At 44.3% G+C, this 14122-nt stretch overlaps 1 protein-coding gene across 1 annotated transcript in view; it reads right to left on the minus strand.

The window, feature by feature from the left end:
* The window catches only part of LOC147452873 (uncharacterized), a 56685-nt gene extending 48886 nt beyond the window's left edge, over positions 1-7799 (minus strand). Inside the window, exon 1 of the mRNA XM_086518455.1 lies at positions 7154-7799. Within this exon, the coding sequence (XP_086374581.1) occupies positions 7154-7614 (461 nt within the window). The 5' untranslated portion in view covers positions 7615-7799. The remainder of the gene's footprint in view (positions 1-7153) is intronic.
* Between the last annotated feature and the right edge of the window lie 6323 nt (positions 7800-14122).

Genomic DNA, 14122 nt, shown 5'->3' on the forward strand with positions numbered 1-14122 from the left:
GCTAGGGGGGTGCCTAGGGGGTATACTCACCCACACACACTCACAATCACTCTCATTGTGTGCTATGCAAAGTGCAAGAGCTCCCTCTCCAAGCAAGTAGAGGTTGAGAGCCTACACCAACACTCTTGGCTATGGAGTGCAAATCCAACCAAGAGCCATGCTTCAATGCTTAAGCTTGCCATCTCCTTCTTCTTCATTACTATGCTATTATGTATGCTAGCAACAAGAGTATGATAAGTGAGGAACTAATTCTTTCTCCTACGAAATGTTTCTTCTTCCTCTTCCCTACCCTCATTCCCTGCTAGCTCTCTCCACCTTCGAAGGTGTTTGAGGTCTTGGGACTGAGGCTTGGGATAGTTAAAGCTTTCTTCAAGTTTATGTTATGTTTGTGGTGCATGAAGCCTTCCATCTTCATGGCATCACCTAGGTCACAAGGAACACAAAGACTGTATTGTAACAAGTCTCTCTTTATGGGAGAAATCATAATACAAATGCCTATTGGAGGGGGGACCGGCTCCACATAAATCCGGTCCTCAATTGTTGTCATGTTCTCTAAACTTTCTCTCTTGCAAAAGTATTGTCTATACCAAGTTAACTAATTGCTATGATTATGTTGCTATCTTCAATTATGTCTACCGCTATGCTCACAAAATCATTTCTTGAAAGTACTCTCATTAAATTCCGTTATTCTCAAATTGAATAGGCAAATTCCATTACATTCCTTGAGTGATACAGAACACTGTCAAGGCTCTGATACAAATGTTAGGTGCAGCAGAAGTGAATGTTGAACTTTGCTCAAGATGCGTGCTCCGAACTGTGCTCCAGGTTCCTTTTACTTACGGAAGGGAGAGCCTTCCGTTCCTTAAGTGAGAGAGTGCAATGGACACAAACAAAGTGGATTAACACTGTGAATGAAGGTGCATGAGACTGAGAGATAGAGAGGAGAATACGACACCAGAATGTTGTCAAAACCCTCCTTCGAAGGCCCCACTCTCTATGGCGAGAGCGGTCTACTATTGATTGCACAAATCTCTACAATGCTTGGACTTGCCGACGATGAGAACGACGACGAGACAGGCTGAAATCTAGAATGCTATGGGCTGAAATTTGCAAATCTTTATCTGCTGAATTCTGACTTTATGTCGATGACGACGATGCGATGACGACGATGCGATGACGACGATGCTGAAACCGCAGATGCTGAAATCTGCGTTGTCCGGGCTGAATCTGCAAACTGCGCTGCTCTGACCGTGCGGCGAGGATCTGCTCTGCGGGAAGGTGAGATCTGCGAGGTTCGGGACTTCTACTGCGGGTACTGAATGCTAAAAAACTGAAAACGCTGGTGCTACTGTGGATTCCGTCGCGAAGGAACTACAAACGCTAGGTCGCCTACTGCTCCAAAAACACTAGGGCTGAATTCTGATGTCGTGAAGTGATTCTGCTGTGTCTGCCAATGCCGAAGCTCCTTTGCAATGCAAAATCGCCAAGGCTGATTTGTCCTTTGCAAAAACGCTAGCTTGATGCTGAGTTGCAAAAACGCTAGGCCATGTTGTTGGGGGTCTTGCTTAGAAGGTGCCTGTTGAGCGTGTGCTCCTGTTGCCTCTTCTGCAAGAAAGTGCTAGCGCTATGTTTGCTTATATACAAACTTAGCAAAATTGCCCTACCTAGTTTCCAACAAAAGTCAATTAATAAATAAGTGAAAAATGTCAAAAATAGGGAAAATAGGTTTAATGCACTAGAAAATTCCCCTGACGGATTCTGATGGGAATGTTGATGATCACGCTGTGTGCAACCAAAGGATACGCATCTACTCTAAGTGACTGGTCATGCACGGTCTGCGAATAGACTCACAAAAGTGCCAGATCGCTTCCTATTCTAGACTGACTTGACTTAATTGAACCCTGGTCATGTTGTAGCTTGTCCACGGACACATAGGGTTGGATGTGTCAAGTGACAGAATAAGAAGAAGAGCCCAAAAGCATCAGTTCTAAAAGCACCTGCACTCGAAAGCATTTGGTACCAAAAGCTTGCATAAAAACTGCCCAAATGCAACGAGCGCTAAACGCGAAAATCCGTACAGTAGTGCCACGTGGCAACCAACGCGTTATATGGAATTCAGTCCCAAATGTCAAAGGACGTGCATGTTCAAGCTATATAAGCAACCTCAGCATTCACCATTTGCGTATCAGAACATCACCCAAGAGGGGCAACCAAAGCCCAGAGCACCTCTAGCGTTTTTGCTAGGAGGACGGTAGGACCTCCTCACTGTTTTCAAGCACCATCAACAGATCTACTCCAGCGTTTCTAGATGCATCAGCATCTTCCCTCAGCAGATCTACCTTCAGCTCTAGTGTTTGGAAGCAAATCAACCCTATAGCAGTTTTCAGCCCTCAAATCCAATTGCATTTTCAGTTCTCAGCCAAAGCATTTTCCTGTAAGGTGTAGCAGAATGAATGTTTGCGCTTTGCTCAAGATGAGTGCTCCGAACTGTGCTCAAGGTTCCTTTTGTTCTTATGGAAGGGAGAGCCTTCTGTTCTAAATGAGAGAATGCTATGATCACAAACAAAGTGAATGGACACTGTGCGTGCAAGTGTATGAGACTAAGAGATAGAGAGAGAAGAGAGATACAACACCAGAGTCGTTGTAAAACCCTCCTCTGAAGGCCCCACTCTCGTCGGCGAGAGTGGTCTACTTATGATTGCACAAGTGGTACAATGACGATGCAATGGACTGATGCAACTTGGGACTATGTCGGTGACGACGACGGGGACGATGACGACGACTTAAGGGCTGACATTACTAATTGCATTGACAGAGGAAGTGGGTTCTGTGGATTCTTTAGATTCATTCGATTCAAGCTTAGGACATGTTCTTTTTATGTGACCCTTAATGTGACAATGAAAACAACGACCTTCCTTAGAATAAGTGCTTTGCTCTTCCAACATGATGTATCCTCCTACAATTCCTTGTGCTACCTTTTCATCTGGAGTAAGCTTAGGTTTAGCAATTGTGTTAGCCTTACCCTTAGATTCATTGGAAGAATTCTTTTCTGAGAGACTGTTGGAAGATTGGTTAGAAGAGTTACCATTCTTACCAGTCTTACCGTTCTTACCGTTCTGAAGGTTCTGAGAAGTCTGCGAGGTACTTGTGGAAGTCTTGTTCTCCTTAGGCTTTCCCTTGTTGTGCTTCATCTCCTGTGCGAGAGCAATCGCTACCACCTTGTTGAGATCGATTGGATCGAGCACCTCGACATCGTACTTGATATACTCGTCCAATCCAAAGAGAAAAGCCTCTTTGCGCTCATTATCCGATTTTCGTAATTAAGTGTCTGGCTGCAAAACACAATTAGAAAAAGACATGACTGACATATCATTTTGCTTGAGAGCGCGCCAATCGTCCTTCAATCGTGCAAGGTACTGAGGTTGCATAAACCGCGCCTTGAGCTTGTCTTGGAAATCAACCCAATTGAAGGAAAGGGACGTGAATTCGTCGGCTCCTCTAGGTGCGCGGCTAACTGTGCCTCTTGCCATGCGTGGTACCAATTAATGGCATCACCGGCAAGGCACATAGCTGCCGTCAAAACTTTGTTATTTCCTGTCTTCTTAGTTGTCGCAAAATAAGCATTAAATTGATGCAGCTAAGAATGAATAACCGTAGCATCCATCTTACCGTCATACTTATTGAAAGTCAACTTCTTTGTGACTGGATGGTTGGAATCCGCATCGTGACTTGCACCACTTGAGGAACTTCCACGATGTCTGGGTGGTTCGGTCTTCGAGGCTAGCACTTGTCGAAGCAATTCTTGAGTGCGTAGCTCTCTTTGAGCTGCACGCTCGGCGTCCCTTTCTGCTTTTCGTTCATTTCTTTCATCGCGCTCGCGTTCGAAAGCAAGGCGATTGGTTTCTTATTGTGCCAACGCAACTCAATTCACTTCTTGTTGTTGTATTGCATTTCTTTCATTTCATTCTTGTTGTGCCAACATCATGTCCATCATTGACTTGACCATCATCTCTATAGGAGTTAGTACAACTCGTGGCGTAGATGGCAAAGGGGGAGGGTCGAAAAAATCTCCTGGTGGGAAAAAATCTTCGCCGCCTCTCTCATGCTCATCACCTGTATGCGAAGTATCCATTCCGCTTCGGGTGACGACCATGCACTATGATCTTTGGTTCTTAAGTTCACGAGGAACTTGGGTTCTTGAGGGTCTTGGGTTCTTTGGTTCTTGAGAATCTTGAGGTTCTTGAGGTTTTCTTTCGCTTGCAAACCGTGTTTGAGAAGGATCTTCTCTTCACCTCAGTTCTACTCCTTTCTGCGGGCGCACCCCTTGGCGGCCTTGTGCTCACACCAGGGTTGCTTTTTCCCACCTCACGTCAATTGGCCGGCCGCTAAGTGCACGGTCCGCTTTCAATGAGTGAAAAGAGACACAAGGGGAGGCTGGACAAGCCCTTCTTTCTTGGGATTCCTGTCACTCTTCAAAAAACACGATTAGGAATCGACACGCCCAAGCGAACTTGGGTTTGTGCGACCGCAACAAGCAAAAAAAATTCTTGTGATTCTTGTGGTTCTTTCCTTGAGTGATACAGAACACTGCCCAAGCTCTGATACCAATGTAAGGTGCAGCGGAATGAATGTTTGCGCTTTGCTCAAGATGAGTGCTCCGAACTGTGCTCAAGGTTCCTTTTGTTCTTATGGAAGGGAGAGCCTTCCATTCTGAATGAGAGAATGCTATGATCACAAACAAAGTGAATGGACACTGTGCGTGCAAGTGTATGAGACTAAGAGATAGAGAGAGAGAAGAGAGATACAACACCAGAGACGTTGTAAAACCCTCCTCCGAAGGCCCCACTCTCGTCGGCGAGAGTGGTCTACTTATGATTGCACAAGTGGTACAATGACGATGCAATGGACTGATGCAACTTGGGACTATGTCGGTGACGACGACGGGGACGACAACGACAACGACGACTTAAGGGCTGAAATCTACGGTCTTATATCTGCTGAAAATTTGCCAAACTTGGGGCTGTTTTGGGGCGACTGAAAACGCAGGTCTGGCTGCGTTTTAAAGAGGCTGAATTTGCGTTTTTGAGAGGGGCTGAATCTGCTGGTTCCCTAATGGCTGAAAACACTGGTCCATCTGCTGCAAAATAGGCTGAAGATGGAAACGCTGGCAGATCTGGTAGCGTTAGTAAAAACGCTGGCTGGCTGGGACTGTGGCGATGATAGCAAGGCTGAAATGCCAGGCTAGGGGGACTGTGAGCGACACCAAAACGCTAGGCTTGATGTTGGCGATGACGGCAAAGCTGAAAACGCCAAGTCTTGTGGGTGCTGAGGGGTTCTTGCTGAGAGAGAGGGAGTACCTGTTGCCTGAGGGCCTGTTGTGCTCCTTGCTCATCTGCCAAAGAATGCTAGCTTTGGTTTGCTTATATATTTTCTTAGCAAAATTGCCCTACATACTTTTGTTGGGAAGTCACTTAAATTAATAAGTGAAAAATGTCAAAAATAGGGAAAATAGGCTAAATACAGTGGAAAAATCCCCTAATTGATTCTAATGGATTCTGATGGGAATACTGACGATCATGCTATGTGCAACCAGAGGATATGCATCTATACCAAGTGACTACGCATGCACGGTCTACGAATAGACTCACAAAAAGTGCCAAATCACTTCTAATCTAGACTGACTTGACTGAACTGAACCCTGATCATGCTGTAGCTTGTCCACGGACACATAGGGTTGGATGTGTCACGTGACATTTCGAACCAACATCAAGGTTGTAGATCCAAGCTAGTCACCCTAGGGTTTTCAGTTCAGTTTTCAGCACTTGGCCTCACAGATACAAGCATCCATAGCAAGATCCCATCAGCATCTCAACATCTAGATCCATTATATCAACATTTGTGCAATCTAGAGCAAATACCACTCTAGCAATAGAGTGGGAGGCCCTCGGAGGAGGGCTTTGGGAAAGCTTGTGTACGTCCTAAGCTATCACCATCGACACTTTCAACGCATCTAACAACTCATCATCAAGATTTTCAAGTAAAGGCAAATTTGGGGATAATGTCAACGTAACCACAAAACGTTTCAAGCCCGAAACTTTTCACCCCAAAACATGGTCATTTGACCTCGGATAAGGCCACAAAACGTTTCAAGCCCGAAACTTTTCACCCCGACACATGGTCATTTCACCTCGAAACATTCACCCTAGGGTAAGGCGTCACTAAAACGTATGACCGATCATAACGTAGAGGACCTAGGAGCCACAACCGTCTCTGCAAAAACATGGTAGTCAAAGAAGACATCACCACTAAACATGATGCCTTCCGCTCTAAAGTATACAGTAGCCCTTTGTAGCCGACAAACATATCTTGTGGAACTTGTAATTAACTTCTCTCACTACTTCTTTGGTGCATGGACATAGACATAACTCCCAAAATCTAAAAATGGGAGACATCGGGCTTTCTACAAAGTACACCTCAAATGGAGTCTATCGGAGAAAGCAAAGACGTAAAAGGACGATTGATTGTATGAACAATTGTAGCAATGTGTATCTTTTCATGAGAGATGATGCTCAAATGTGCACAAATCTTTAGGCACCATTGATCTCAAATTAGACCTAGGATAGCTAGAGAAGGTGACGCTTGCATTTAATCATTAAGTGCATGACGAATTTCACTTGGTGTAAGAATCACTTTCTTGAATAAAAAAGAATCCTCACAAGATGCTTTGTAGCTTGTACGAGTTGACAAAGAAGTGCCAATTGAAGTTTTCCAAGTTTTCAACATTATACGTTAAACTCCGTAGACTAGCCAACCACCAACAATAAGGTGGTGAAAGAAAATAAGAAGTAGAACAAACAATCAACAGTTTAAACATCAAATAACCACCTCCTGATGAACAAAAAGGTCATTAGAAAGGCCAGTTTTGAACGAAGCACAAGTAGTGTCTTGTAGTATGCGACGCTGATGCATACTCAATGAGTCTATGATTTGTTCTCCAACCCCCAACACGGAATACAACTTGTGCCAGTCTGACCCAAAGAATCTAATACAGTTCAAAGAAAAACAATAAGTCAAGTATCCAAAACAAACAGAAACATTTTGTAGTGGACGTGGCCAAAAGGTAGAGTTAGTGTGCTGTGGAAAAGAGTCTAACCTGTGAGCCATAGGAGGTGATAAGCAGTGCAAGGCATAAACGGCATTGCAGATATCACGGAACATCAGAAGAAGCTGCTTTTCTTCAAAAAAGCCAGCACCACGGCTGTCAAGAACTTCCACCATCATCTTGTCACAATACTCTGTAACGATGAAGCATTCTTTGGTGCGCCCCATGTCATACATGGCTTGGCCATGAAGAGTGATTATGTTGGGGTGGCCGCGTAGGGTTTTAAGAGCATTTACCTCCTTCTTTATCAGATCGATAGACTCTGTATCATTGCACATTATATGCTTGACAGCAAACTGCTTGCCTGATTGTGCATCTCTGGCCAGATACACAGACGAAAACCCCCCTTCTGCAATTACACTTCGGATCTGTAGCCGCAAAGATCCCACCTCCACAGTCTTTCCTTCAAGACCAGCTTGCTCTTTAGGTATGAGCTGTTTCAACCTCCACATCTCCTGATCTGGGATGCTGCCTAAAGCACACTGCTATGATACGCTCACACAGACAAAGCTGAAGGATCTCGCAGCTTGCTAGATACTGGGCAGTGGGATCGCGCACTGCCAGATCACTTTCACAGTTCAGTTGTTAGATTCGTTTGTGTGCCATGATTACTTGAGGTGCATCTCGTTACTTCGTTGCTTATGAAACTTATAGAATGGAGAGAGGGCTCGAGAGAGAGTGCCACGTGGGTGTTTCACTTAAAAACAAAAAACATGAAATTTTTTTTTAAACGATTGCAATAGCAATATCAATCGTCGCGCTACTACGCAAAGATACATGTTCTCTTCTCCATTCTACAAGAAACCTGCACACAAGCTTCATGAAGTAGGCTCTGTGTGTGTGTGTGTGTGTGTTGCATTCGAGTGTTGTTGCGAGAAAACTTTTGGAAAGTAATTCGCTCTGCTGAGGACAAGGTCTCTCTCTCTCTCTCTCTCTCTCTCTCTCTCTCTCTCTCTCTCTCTCTCTCTCTCCAAGTTCCCAAGGCCAACAGGCTCACACCCTTACCTTCCTTGCCATCGGCAACTTTCCAATCGATGTTCGAAACTGCTCTTGAACGACAGTGATGAAGGTGACAAGGATATAACCGTGGTTCTCCACGTTGCGCCAGTAGTCATCCGGACCCGTCGGCAGGTCAATGTTGTCCTTGTTAGGAAATAGGACGTAGCTAAGTAGATATCATAGTAGTTTACTTAATGGAGAGAGATAATTTTCACACATGAAAGATTAGAGAGTATAGAAAGAGAGAGCACACACGATATATGTGGTTCACCCAATGTGGGCTACATCCACGGGAAAGCATCCACTCAATGGCTTAGTACTTCAAACAAGAAGTAGGTCACAAACGGATTATATCCTCAATAGAGCTCCCGCCTTGCTTCACTCTCACCACCTCACATCAGCTTCACAATGCACCACAATCCATTTCGTGTGTAGAAGAGGCCTCCTTTTATAGGCCAAAAGGGTTGCCCTCTCTCATGAAAGGCAGACGTATGTAGCTGCTCTTGTGTAGACAAGTCCAAGTTGGAGTCTCCAATGCGCCCATGTGTGGCCGCCCTTGAGAAGACAAGTATGCCTTTAAATCGGCCATTGACTACCGGCCAACCGACCGATCGTTTTTTGACCACTTTTTGACCAATGTGGTCGGCCAGGTAAGTGGGCGGGCCGCCAGGTATGTACACATATTCTTTTGTAAAAACCTAATAAGAACTCACTATGCTCTACACATTACAGTAGAGCGAGTTCACCATATCGTCGTGCTCTTCTTCTCGCACTCTCTCTCGCGTCGCACTTCCGCTCGTACTCCTTCAACTGGTAACAGAGCTCAGATCGAGGCTCGGGGCAGCACTTGCAGGTAGCCAGAGTCACCTGCTCAGATTGGAGTGAGATTCGACAGGCGAAGACACGGCCCCAAATCCTGTGGGAGGGCCCGAAGGACTCGGTGTTCTCAGAATTTCATTCTGAGGTCATCTCGGCCACTGTTCAGCTTCGACAAAGGTCTACGCAGGCCATTTTCGACTACATGGTCTCGACGGGTGCAGATCCGACTCTGCAAATTTGGGGTTTTCGGCCTACGACTGCAGGTGCTAAGGATATCGACACTCCCAGAGTGTTGATTTGTGGTTGTCTACACATCGAAGGACGGCTCACAGTTCTTGGAGGCGTGTCACATACGACACGGGCGCATCTACACACAGACTGTAGGCGACATCCACTGGTTCATCAGGTAGCTTGTGTTTGCTGCTTGATATTCCAGATTTCATCCTGACATTGCAGGTACTTCCACATGGGATGTATTGTCAGAGATGATGTATGTCTGTTGAGGGTTTGTTGGCTGTGAGTCACGCAGCAAACAACGACCGCAGCGGTTATAGCATACTGTGGGAAATTTGTGGATGTATGACTTTGTGGGAAGTCTATGTACTGTCAGATTTACTGCAGCCTTTGTTGAGGGTCGAGTGAGGTTTTATTGAGCTGGGGGATTCTCGAATGTTGAGATCCTTTCGGTGATACAGGTTTTGGAGCGATCCCTCGAGCACCCTTAGATATGCAGCTAGGATGTATTGACTGTGAGTTAGACAGTTGGGATTGCATCTTTGCTTTACTGCCGTTGAGGCATTGTCACAGTCTATGCTTACAGGACAGTGACAGGACAGTGAGAGACAGTACAGGTGCAGGACAGGTTTACCCGCAGCTTACAGTGTCAGAGAGACAGTGTTTTTGAGCTGTTTTTTGGTCTGTTTTTGAGTACACCATAGCCATTTTACAAAGGAGACTCTGCCGAAATTTATGTAGAATCTGAAGCTTTTTTGGTTCATTTGACAGGTTGATATTGGTTCAGAGGTCAGTTTACAGGGGAAACTCTGCCGAATTTTTCCCAGGAAAGTAAACCACTGTGAAGCGTAGCTATGGTTGGATCACAGGACACTGCTCTTTACAATATCAAGAAGCTGGATGGAACCAATTTCCCATTGTGGAAGAAGCAGATTTGGCACGTGTTGGTACAAAAGAAGCAGATAAAACCTATAAAGCTCAAGGGGATAAAACCAGAAGATATGGACGAAGATGAATGGAGCGAAATGGATGAATTGGCACTTTCTACCATTATGCTGACTTTGGCAGAAAGCGTTTACTTCAATGTAGTAGACGAGATTTCGGCTTATCAAGCATGGTTAAAGCTGAGTGATCTTTATGAGAAGCAGAGTGCAGCTTCACAGGAATACTGGCTTAAGAAGCTTGTTGACTTGAAGATGAAAGAAGGGACACCTATGTCCAATCATCTGAATGAATTCAACACAATCTACAGTCAGTTGTCAGCTCAAGGTGTCAAGTTTGATGAACCTGTTAGAGCTATGTTCCTGTTGATCACATTGCCGGAAAGTTGGGACACTTTTCGCACAGCTTTGAGTAATTCTGCACCTCCAGATGGTTTGAACATAGCAGGTGTAGAAGGAAGTCTGCTTACTGAAGAAACCAATAGAAAGACAATGGACAAAGGCAAAGGAACAGCCTTAGTTGTCAGGGGAAGGACTAGAGAAAAGTACAAAGGTGGAAAGAGGAATCAGTCTCGTAGCAAGTCCCGCAGTGCTAAAGGCAAGAGTGACATAGAATGCTACCATTGTGGCAAGAAGGGTCACATGAAAAGAGACTGCAGAGAATGGAAAGCAGAAAAAGGCAAAGAGAAATCTGAAGACCATGGTGAGAAGAACAAGTCCTCAGTGAAGATTCAAGAAATAAATGTGACAAACACTGTTGCAGAGGATGACAGTCTAGTGTCAGGAGACATCTACTTCTTGAAGAATACAATGGACTCAGCTCTTCTTACAGCATCTGATGGAAATGCACTGAGTGACTGGATTATAGACTCAGGAGCATCACTTCATGTGTCTCCAAACAAGGAGTGGTTTACCTCTTATGTGACCACTAAAGATCATGTTCGGCTAGGCAATGGGTAGACATGTGAGATCTTAGGTGTTGGAGATGTTCAATTGAAGTTTCAGAATGGCTCTTCTTTCACGCTGAAGAATGTGAGACATGTTCCCGCAATTACAAAGAGCTTGATCAGCACAGGTTTACTTGATGATGCTGGCTACGTCACCACTTTTGGACAGAACATGTGGAAGATATCCAAGGGTTCTATGACAGTAGCACATGGAGTAAATTCTGGAGGACTTTACATGATTTATGTATCAAATGTCTCTAAAAATGTAATCAATGTAACCGAGCAGCCGAACGTTTCTTTGTGGCATAGCCGGTTAGGACATATGTCCAAGAAGGGAATGGAAATCTTCTCTCATTCTGGTTATTTGCCTGGCTTTTCATTTAATGATTTTGAATTCTGTGAACATTGTCTGTATGGTAAGCAAACACAGCAGCCACATAAGCATAGAAGCAGTAGAAGAGATACACAGTTGGCACTTGTTCATAGTGATTTGTGTGGACCTATGCCTAACCTATCTCTAGGGGGAGCTTCTTACTTTATAACATTTATAGATGATTACTCGAGGAAAGTATGGGTTTACTTTCTCAAGCACAAGGATGAAGCGTTTAGTGTTTTCAAAACGTTTGTGACACTTGTGGAGAATCAGAGTGGCAAGAAGCTTAAATGCTTACGCACTGACAATGGTGGAGAGTATGTTTCAAAGGCCTTTCAGGAATTTTGTGAGTCAAAAGGTATAAAACGTGAACTTACTGCTCCTTACAATCCTCCTCAAAATGGTGGTGCTGAGAGGATGAATAGGACCATACAAGAGAAGGTCAGAAGTATGTTGTCTAATGCACAACTGCCAAATGGGTTTTGGGCTAAAGTTGTATCAACAGTTGTTCATCTTGTAAATAGATCTCCTAGCAAGGTTTTGCAGAAGGATTCAGTGCCAGAGATGGTATGGTCAGGCAAAATGCCCTCATACAAGCATCTCAGAGTCTTTGGCTGTGAGGCATATACTCATGTTCCGAAGGAATTTAGGAACAAACTTGAGCCAAAGAGTAGAAAGTGCATCTTTCTAGGCTATGGTAATTCTGGTGAGATGGGGTACAGACTTTGGGATCCCAAATCCAGAAAGGTTGTCCGCAGCAATGATGTTCACTTTAATGAATCCAAACATCATTCTAAACCAGAGAGGGTTGAGGAGATTAGAAGAGTTGTCTTCCAAGAAGATGGACCTGCACGTGCAAGACAAAATGTCAAGGCTCAAGAGGAGCAAGGACAGGATAGATTGGAACCACAGGTTGTGGCTGAGCCTGAGCCACCTATTGTGCATAGATCTGGACGTGTCATGCGACCTCCTGATAGGTTTGTTCCATCTATGAACTATGTCATGTTGACTGATTGCAATGAGCCTTCAAGTTACAAGGAAGCAGTGCAAATGAAGGACTCCGGGAATTGGCAATTGGCCATGCAGTCAAAGATGACAGCTCTGCATAAAAACCAGACATGGAAGCTAGTTAAATTACCACGGGGCAAAAAGGCTCTACCTTGTAAATGGGTTTACAGGTATAAGATCACTGCTCATGATAGTCAACCAAAGTACAAAGCAAGGCTTGTTGCCAAGGGCTTTAAGCAAGAACAAGGCATTGACTTTGATGAAGTCTTCTCTCCGGTGGTCAAGATGACTACATTGAGATGCTTTCTTGCATTGGTTGCCATATTAGATTTGGTGTTGCACCAAATGGATGTCAAGACAGCGTTCTTGCATGGTGATTTAGATGTGGAAATTTACATGCAGCAGCTAGAAGGGTTTGTTGAGAAAGGCAAGGAAGATTGGGTATGCCAGTTGTTAAAGAGTCTTTATGGCTTAAAACAATCACTGAGGGCATGGTACCATAAATTCCACAAGTTTATGCTTTCTCAAGGCTACAAACGTAGTGAGTTCGATCACTGTCTATATACAAAGAAGGCTAAGGATGGTAGTTGGCTGATCCTTATTTTGTATGTGGATGACATGTTGATTGCTGGCAAGCACTTGGAAGAGATTTCAGCTTTGAAGTCAAAGATGGCAAAATCGTTTGACATGAAAGACATGGGTGAGGCAAGTCATATACTTGGTATGCGCATTGAGAGAGACGGATCAAAGAAGTTGATTTGGTTATCTCAAACAGAGTATATTGACAAGGTTTTGCAACGTTTCAATATGGAGAAGGGAAAGGCATTGAGTGTTCCATTGCCACCATATGTGAAACTTAGCAAACAAGATTGTCCCGTGTCTGAGGAAGAAAAGGCTGAAATGGATAAGATTCCATATGCGTCTGCAGTGGGTAGTTTGATGTATGCAATGATTGCTACTCACCCAGACATTGCATTTGCAGTGGGAGTAGTAAGTCGATACATGTCAAACCCAGGCAAGAAACATTGGGAGGCAGTGAAAGGAATATTGAGATACCTGAAAGCTACAAAGAGTATGCGTATATGCTATGGGAGTCAGGAGCTAAGTGTAAAGGGTTTTACAGACTCAGATTATGCAGGTGACTTAGACAACCGAAGGTCTACGTCAGGGTATGTCTTCACATTGGCTGGTGGAGCAGTATCATGGCGTTCTAGATTACAAGATTGTGTTACTCAGTCTACTACAGAGGCTGAATATGTTGCAGCATTAGAGGCATGCAAAGAATCAATTTGGCTTAATCGACTAGTAACAGATTTGGGAATCAAAGAAGAGATGCCTGTGCTATATTGTGATAGTCAAAGTGCTATACAATTGGCTCGCAATCCAGTTTATCACTCAAAGACAAAGCATGTGGATGTGAAGTATCATTTCATCAGGGAAATGCTCGAGGATAAGCAACTTCAGCTTGTCAAAGTTCACACCACAGAAAATCCTGTTGATCTACTTACAAAAGGACTTCCCTCAGAGAGCTTTGTGCATTTTCGCAAGCAGTTAGGTGTAGGGTAGTGCATCACTTCTCTACATCTCTTGTATATTAGCTTGTATAGTAGCTTCTCTCACGCTTAAAGTACCACATTGG

Source organism: Adiantum capillus-veneris, chromosome 8, assembly GCF_014529385.1.
Source record: "Adiantum capillus-veneris isolate H3 chromosome 8, ASM1452938v2, whole genome shotgun sequence".
Taxonomy (NCBI): Eukaryota; Viridiplantae; Streptophyta; class Polypodiopsida; order Polypodiales; family Pteridaceae; genus Adiantum; species Adiantum capillus-veneris.